We start from the raw sequence: 9,117 nt of genomic DNA on the forward strand, positions 1-9,117 counted from the left end.
GGTGACCACCTGGGAATGATACTGGTGAAAAACGCACTGCGCACGCTCGGAGATGGCGTAGCGTAACTAAGGGCAACTTATATTTTTTGATGCCGGTGTTTTGATTATTTTACAAAATCGCAAAACTTAAGAAAAATACTGAAAACTTAAAGTTGTCCTTTTCGCAATAGCAAGATAATTTCGATTGCGATACACTGCTGATTTATACAAAAAAAACTTTTGTTTATACAAAGCAAAAATAATCATTTGAAAATGCCGCCACTCGCGGCCCGACGACGACATCCAACATGGCTAATTTGCATTTTGGCATTGTCTCAATTTGTCAACAATGTAGGCTCGGTTGGTGATAAAAAATGCGTTTTTTCGACGCAAACTAGAAGAAAGCAATGCTATGGTCGTGTCAGTCCATGTAACATCAATCTTGCTCGTGCTGCTGGTGTAAGTGAAGGAGAAAACATATGTATTTTTCATAAAAACAAGGTTATGAAAAGCGATCGACGGTGCTCCTGTCCTTCGACATGGGGACACAGCAAAACACTACACAAACATCCAATTCCAACACGAATGTTTAGAATTTTGGACATAGCTGGTGAAAAGAAAAATGGATATAAACCTGGCACAAGATGGTGCAACAAATGTCAACAAAATGCGGACGCAATGTTAACGGCGAAAGATGAAACGCCGACTACGAAGACATTGAGAAAAAGGGTAAGCTTACGAAACAATTTTAAACCATCGACAGTCAAAATATGAACAATAAACAATGGTAAAAAGTTTCATTGATAGGTTTCCGACCAAATCATCGATAACAACTATGTCAAAACACGAAGGAGACTACAATATGACAATAATATAAACCATCAGGTAAATAAAAATGAATAAAAACGAGTTTTAAAATGCATGGATGATTCAGTTTAAAATTGAAATTCATTTTTTTTCTGTAGAATGAAAACATGTATCTAGAAAAAAAAACACCCTCTCCACCAGAAATCAAAACGAAAAAGGTAGTAGTTTTTATGTGGATAAACTGAAATCTCAGTGATTAAAAATTATCATATTATTATTATTTAAGTTATTAAAAAAATAATAGAGTGCATGCACTAAAACCGTGAACATTAAATAGTACTAATTAGTACTACTTCATGCAGAATCCTTTATTTTCTATTGTTTAATTATCACTATTTAGTGCTAAAAATTAGTATTTGTTTCACGGATTTAGTGTGAGCACTCTAATAAAATAAAGCAAAAAATAATTTTAAAAATTAGTGGTTTTTAAAAACCCGTGAAACAACTAATACTATTTACTATCTAATAGCAGGTATTGAACAATAGAAAACAAAAGACTTTAAGCGGAATAGCACTAAATAAATGAGTATGAATTTCACAAGTTTATGAAAACCTCTCTAATATTAATAAATAAAAATAATAAAAAAATTAACATATAATTAAATATATGAATTATGTAAGTAAATAAATAAATTAGAACAAGTCTCTAACAACAGCTTTATTGTATCATTTTTCTCCTTTTTACAATAAAATGCAAACAATATATATGTGAAATATTAGTAATACTAAGTTATACTGTTTTATGCTAATTATATTGTTCAGGTAATACTATTCTGTACAATTTAGTAATAGTGTTTCAACGATATATTGTTTCCACCTTGTTTCTTTTATTTTACAGTTTCGAAAACTTGTTACAGCTTGCTGGGGATAAACCATATATCCCTATACTTTATGCATTTACATATAGCATACTATTATTTTTTTTACCGTGTTTTTCTTATTATTATTATTTATTATTATGGTCTTGGGGTCGAGACAAAGATTCACATACACCTGCAGTGGGAGTACCGTCTCCACTCAGATTATCTGTCTAACAGAATTTAAAATTATTATAAGAATGGTCAGGTACTCGTTGAATCTGGTGTTTGGAAAGAAACTGGAAAACTGGAAAAGTCTGAGACAATGAAAGGTAATGATGGTATTTCAATTCTGTTATGCAGCATACATAAATAAATTTCATCATAGGTTTTAGTTGCAAATAATCTCCAGAGCAATAAACATTAAAGCAATAGATTTAGCATTAAATAACATGTTGAGGGCATTTAATCCATGAAATAGAAATTGCTTGTAAAAGTATTATTATAACAGTCAAACAGACTCAAAAGAAAACAATGGAACAGAGTGTTAGTGTAATATCTATTACACAGGTTTAATGACCTCACAATATGATGTAGTAACTCTAGTACTATACTCTAAGTACATTACAACTATTTTTAACAACCACATCTTTGCCCTTGACACAAACACTCACATAAAGCTGCATGTTTATATCTAAAGAAAACATTTATATTACAGGAAGTATTAGTGGGAGCACTATATGTTAATTTTACAAATTAATGTTCAGCAGCAGTAAGGGGGACTCGCGATCGATGCCGTATATTTGCGGGTTTAACCCGCGGAATTCCGAACGCGGGTACAGCAGATTTACGGGATTTCCCGCGGTGTGTCCTTACTGCTGCTGTGTTGGGTACCACAAACGGAGGTTAAAATATCCTTTATATATAGATGGATACCATCAAAAGCATTAGAAATAAAACTGTGCGCAAGCTCAGAACTCAGGTGCTGGACCGCTTAGACGCCGACTTTGCCTTCACGACATTTATGGAGGGAGATACAGACGAGACGATGACATATGAAAGAGCAGAAAGGATAATCAATTTGATGCCCGAAGGCGACTACCGTTTGGAGTTGACGTTTATAAAGTATTTAGACGGCGAGTAGATAATAGAAAAGGGCAGGAATCCAATACGGGCGTCTGGCAGGAAGGACCTGTTTGTTTTAAACAAGGACACGCGACCGGGAGCACTTGAGGGAATAGACATGCTGTTTTACGAAGTTGCTTACCCGGTTACCGTGGTTATTTACGGTGCGTACAAGATAAAGACGCCGGATGTTAAAAAGTTAAAACCAATGCGCCATCCAGGTAACTGCGTAGGGAAGCTGGTTAGAGAGTTCTTCGAAGATTCCTCCCGCGGTGGTAAATTAACCTTAAAGAGAAGAGAAGCCATCAGGAAATGGGAGCATGCTACTCGTAAAACCGGAGGAACCATCGAAAACATCAAGAAGTTGGAAACCGCGTTAGAAAGGCGCATACACGTCAAGGATATCACCGACGGTTTTATCTACTCTGGGACGCACAAGTATGGGGGCCGGGGTGCTCCTATCGTAATTTACCAGCACAACGCACATGCGTGGAGGGAGTTAAGGTTTCCTAAAAAGGAGAAAACAAAGGTCTATAAAAAGTCACCATTGACAGAATTAGTTCATGAGAATTCCATATGGTTAATGGACGCGGAGGGAAGTCAATTCATCACCCAAGATGGTACTTTATACCGACCGGAAATGGAACACCTGCGCATACAAAGTGCATGTGAATCCCTTGGTGAGGACTTCTCAGACGAGGTCCTCAGCTCTCGTAGTTTGGACTTCTTGGCGGCCAAGAAGAGGAATGGGTGGAAATCCACACCGGAGGAGTTCAAAGATATAGCTAAAGCTTGTGTAGAGCATGGTCACGGTGGTCTTTGGAACATGGAGTACGATGAAGACGAATACGTGTCGCTGGATATGAAACATTGTTACCCCGCAAGTTTTAAAGGCCTAGGAGATTGTAAGGAATATTACGACCGTTACGGACATCCAGATTCACAGTTCTTTCGTGTTGCGTTGGATGGTCACTACGACGCCCCAGCAACGGGGTTCGTACGGTTAACCAGCTGGAAATTTACAAAAGACTTACATCCAATAATCTATGCGTGGTACGGAAAGCACCTGCAGGAGAAAGAATGGATACCCATACCCCTATTGAAGTTCTTTGAAGAGCGTAAACTTTTAAAATACACAGCGCATGAAGCCATACTTTGTCACAGCGCCTTTACGCAATGGCTCCCAGAGCATAACCCCACAGCGCGCGTGGTCATAGGTAAATTCACGCAGGGCGCAAAAGAAGGTGAAAAACATATGCAGCGGCGCCTGATAACGGACGAAGGCGAACTAAGTTTCCTTATCAAGCGCGCACATGATGAAGGAACGATGGTGTCTGTAGAGAAATGGGATTACCTCGTAGATGATAAACTACACAAATGGAATGCACTTTGTTACTACCAAGACCACAGGCCGCAATATTACCACCTGCGTGCGAGTATGTTAGCATATGCGCATATTAACCTACTTGCGATGCTCTTGCGGTTCGACAAAGAGGACATTCCACGCGTAGCCACGGATTCCTTGTACGTAAAGCCTGAAGTGTTAGAGAAGATGAAAGAATTCTACACCGAAGATGAGTTGGCGGAAAGTGGTCAATGGCGCGTTAAAGATGAGGAGATAAAAGTATGGAGAGAACGTGTAGAATATCACGGAGAAAATACTTGGGGCGTCGTAATGCCCACAATGAGGCCCATGCCAACCGTAAAGGACCCCATTTCCTACCAACGCTTCTCTTATCTGTATGGTACGGGAGGCAGTGGTAAAACGACGCGCGTGTTAGAACTCTTTCCTAAGATAAAGGTGCTAACGCCAACACACCGTTTGGAAAGAGAACTATGCAGTCAGGGCCACGACGCACAAACCTACCACAGCTTCTTTCGCTGGAATGGCCAAAAGTGGGTACCTGAAGCCATCCACGACATACCTCCGGTGATACTTTGGGACGAAATCTGTACCGTTCCTTTAGAAATCCTCAAAGAATTCGTAGAATTCCTCCGTGGAAAGTGTCAAGTAATATTCGCCGGAGATCCCTGCCAGCCTTCTCCAATAGCCGGAGAGATGCCCCACGAATGGCTAAAAGAAATGGTAGACCATGCGGAGGAAATTAACGCCGACTACCGCAGTAAGGATCAAGTAAGAAACCTGAAAGCGGAATTAAGGGGCCTTAGTGATGCCGAGCAATGCAAGACGCTGCGCAAACGCGTACGAGCGAAGTCTTACGAAGACTTCCTTTACACGTGGCATCCAAAGGATCTGGTGCTGAGCAGCAAACGCGCAGCACAGTCTCGCATACAAAAGGATTTGCTAAATATACACCGAGAGCGCTTCCCTACGCATCCCGTACCTGTTTGCTACAAACCCCACGACACCCGCATGCAAAAAAGACGTCTGGGTACCTGGTACCGACATCCAACTGCAGAACGCAGTAACGCATGATAAAGCGTGGGTGCCCATGGAAAAGGTGGAAAAAATAACCTCCAATCCAGATTGGCGCTTGGGTTACTGCATGACAGTCCACAGCACGCAAGGGCTTACCATAAAAGAAACCTTATGGATCATAGACCAGCGGCTGTGTTGGAGCAACCTTATCTACACCGCCGTAAGTCGTGTGGAGTATGCCAAACAGTTGAAGAGAAGCTGGGGGCCGCAACTGCGTTACGATAAGACGCCAGAAGACATAGCAAAGGAGAACATTGCTAAGAAACTCCTTCGCTACAAGCGGCACGACGAAGAAAAAAATATGACGTTCGACCTATGCGTGGACGACGTCTATAAGAAAGGGGCAAGGTGTGCCAAGTGTAACATACCTCTACTATGGAGGTTTGACCCGAATGACGATCAACAGTTCTCCGTGGATCGCATAAATAATAAACGCGGCCATTGTAGAGGTAACGTAAGACTGACATGCCTAGAGTGTAATCGGGCGCGCGGTGCTGCGCTACTTTGAGTCTTTGGGAACTATGAGCAGCTCTTCCATGACAAATCCACGACTTGGGCCATCTAGGTAATACAACACGGGTTGCCCTTCCTTGGTGACGGACTTCGAAATCTCATACGTTTCCAAAGACCAGTTAGGATCCGTGGCTCTCTTACTGCCACCTTCGAGTTCCCCCGGCTGATAGAGGTATCTGACCACTATGTCGCGGGGGAGCTTTTTTTCCTTCAGTCCGACCGCCCTCGAACTTCTGACGTAGGACTTGTGTTCCACGTGTTTCTTTTTTATGGCATCCTTGGGTTTCATTCCCGTAGCCCTGGCCGCCTCGTTGTTCAAAGCCGCGACGACCTGGGGGAGCCGCTGTGTCCATTCCCTGTTGCGTTTGGAGGGATCTTCCAGCTCTTTCCAATACTAGTACCCAAAGAGGCGCTCGGCCAGGGTCTTATTGAATCTTTCGACGATGCTCTGACCCCTGTGGTACTCAGCTTCGGCTCTCCTAATTTTAGTGTCGTGGTCTTTCAGGGTTTTGGTAACCACGCCCATGAACTCTGTCCCCGCATCCACTTGCAGCAGCTTGGGCCATTTCAAGACGCGCTTATAAATCCTACCTAGGGCTTCTGCGACTTCCCCAGAATCCTTGCTGGTTATGGGTTCGGCGTCCTTATATCTGCTTGCGATATCGACTACGGTCAAAGCGTATCTATAGGTCTTTTTTCTCACCTTGTCGTGCGGTAAGAAAAGCAAATCCGCCTGATGAACTTCATTGGGGGCATTTACGGTAAAGCTGGGCCTGGGAATGTACTTGGGCACGGGAAGATAAACCTGCCAGAGGGTTTGTTTTTTCAACCACTTCTTAGCCGTTTCTTCTGATACCCTGGCCGCGGTCGCGAGTTTCTTGATAGCTGACGCTCCTCTCCAATAGCCTTCGGGCCCATAGTAAATCCTCTTGAGTTTGTCCTCTACGCGGCCCATTATATGAATTCCAAAACGAGATTGATCTTACGTCCGTTGAAATCCACCGTCTTTCCGTCCACCTTAATGGTGATGTTTATGCTTTCTACCAAATTAGACAAGTCATAGCTCAAAGAAATGGGAGTGTATTCTACTGGATCAAATGGATTACCTTTGGGTAGAAATTTGGACATAAGAGAAGACTTTTCTCCATTGTTGTAACTATGGACCAAGTCGCAATAGACTTCGTAAGAGGATGCGACTTTCCATTTCACATCATATGTACTGCCGCTATTTATCGTGGTACTAGTAAGGCCCAGGAGTTCTACCAATGAACTGCCCTTTAGATTGGCGCTTCCACTATTTTTCTTGAATGTCATTTCATGGGGTAATCCTGTGGTAAGAGTATATCCATGCTTTGCTAGCTCCTTAGCCAGTGTTATGGGGGTGTAATGGGAATCTGGTAACTTTGGTTTGGTGGAAGTCACGACGACAAAGCCATTGATTAAATTATACCAAGAATTGTACAAAGAGCAACTAACCAGCCGGACCTTATGGGCTTTGATGGGAGGATTCAAGTAAGTGGTAAAGTCATTCTTGTCGCTTTCCAAAAAGACGATCATTATATTAGATACGCCAAAGCCACGCCTCCCGCCAGCCCTGCAACTCCCACGAATACCAGCTCATTGTCTTTTTGTTTTTTAGACGGTTGGTAGTAATCCTTAAACTGAGGCTTTCTTAACCTAAAGTCGGGGTGCGCCTGCGCATAGAGCTTAAAGGCGTAGTCTGTGTTACAATTTGAAGCCCTACCTTACCCGTACCCCCTCCAGGTAAAACGTTTAAATCAGGGTTTCTGATGCGCCAAATATCGCATAACTCGAGTTCCTCTAGTACTGTTTGAAATTGCTCAAGTGAACCAAACTTTAATTTTGGGTTCCCCCCAGATGTTTCAAGGTCAAGATTCCGTACGAAATTGAAATCTACACCCCATTTTATTGACGTATTTATCGGCATGCCGATTTCTTCTATCTTTTCCAAGATACTTTTCAGAAATTCAACTTGCATTTTTTCTTCATTTGGGAAATAGGAATTTATCAGAAGGCAGTGGTTCCCTTGTATTTGACATAACAGTAATATCAATCTACCATCGTTATCTGTTATTTTAGCGTTAATATGATATTCTAATCTTTTTCCTAGAAGGATGGCTACCCCTCCACTATGTGTAGTTCCATGTGAGAAAATTACCTCCCCCCTGAACCTTTACTTCCACTTGTTTTCTAAATCTGGTGTACTATAGGTTTCTTGCAAGAATGAGACCCCAGCATTACCCCCATGTTTAGATAGCCAATTTAACATTTTTCTGTTTTTCTTGTAGTCGCGCATTCCTCGGACACTGAGTGATATAAATTTAGTATTCAGGCTCATCCGTGACCAATGAAAACAGTTCCTTGCCTTTTATTCATGAAAGCCCTAGCACCAAAAATACTTTTAACTCCGCAATTAGACATACTAAATACAAAAACAATAGTCCAAATGAGAACGAGTTTGGCCAGTATTGAAAGTGATGACAAGCTCAATTTTTTCAATACTACTGGGAATTCAGAAACAATCACCTATTGTACTACAACTATGCAAACTATAACAACACAAAATGACTCCGAGTCTACAACTCCGCCCAAAGTTTTCTTAATTTGCATATTTAGGCTACGGATAGGTTATTGAAAATTTTTTTTATATAAAATCCATTAACGAATTACATCTAGTTGCTTTAATAATATATTACTTCAATCTTCTCAATAGTTGAAATAAATCTCTTCTAAGTCTGCCTCCTGAGCAATTTTGTACACTTTACCGCCTTTTTCCTTCCTTATAAATACTTTTCCGTCCAGGGTCCATGTATTGTGCCACTTATTTTGCTTGGCTCGTTTACGTACTTCTGCGAACAATTTTCTCCTTTGACTTGTTAGTTTTTCATTAATATAAACCTTATTTGCTCCATTTAATTTCCCTCCATCAGAATCATTTTTATAATTCCTAAGTTTCCATCTGGCTTCGTAAAGATTCTTTTTATCATCATAGTTTTTAAATTTCACTATGATTGGTCTTGCAGATACTTTAGATGGAAGTCTGTGAACAATATCAATGTCGTTATCTTCGAGATCGTCTACTCCAATGTCTTTAGCTAGCTCCTCCACTAATGCATCAAGATCTTCCTCTTCTTGTTCTGGAATGCCATGGATTTCGAGATTATATTTTCTCTGACATTGATTTAGATCATCTTGTATTTCATCCAGTTTATTCATTCTAACTTTGAGTGTAACCAGCTCGTCTTGTTGTTCTTTGCACATGGCTTTGAGTTGAGCATTTTCTCCTGTTAACTCATCAATAGTATTAGATTGGAATTGTACAGCATTCTTAATCTCTTCATATTCCTTTCTAATATCAGAGTTTTCCTGCTTCAT

At 41.0% G+C, this 9,117-nt stretch overlaps 1 protein-coding gene across 1 annotated transcript; it reads right to left on the minus strand.

Moving 5' to 3' along the window:
- Positions 1-8,448: 8,448 nt before the first annotated feature.
- LOC148907573 (uncharacterized) lies at positions 8,449-9,117 on the minus strand. Its single transcript, XM_089035674.1, has one exon. The coding sequence runs from the start codon at positions 9,115-9,117 to the stop codon at positions 8,449-8,451; it is 669 nt and encodes a 222-aa protein (XP_088891800.1).

The sequence above is a fragment of the Actinia tenebrosa genome, unplaced genomic scaffold (assembly GCF_029948245.1).
Source record: "Actinia tenebrosa isolate PJP-AT-01 unplaced genomic scaffold, QUT_ActTen_1.0 PGA_scaffold3__52_contigs__length_22856419, whole genome shotgun sequence".
NCBI lineage: Eukaryota > Metazoa > Cnidaria > Anthozoa > Actiniaria > Actiniidae > Actinia > Actinia tenebrosa.

Excerpts from the sequence above, each read along its gene's own strand:
- LOC148907573 (XM_089035674.1), bottom strand. The coding sequence starts at position 9,117 with ATGAAGCAGGAAAACTCTGATATTAGAAAGGAATATGAAGAGATTAAG.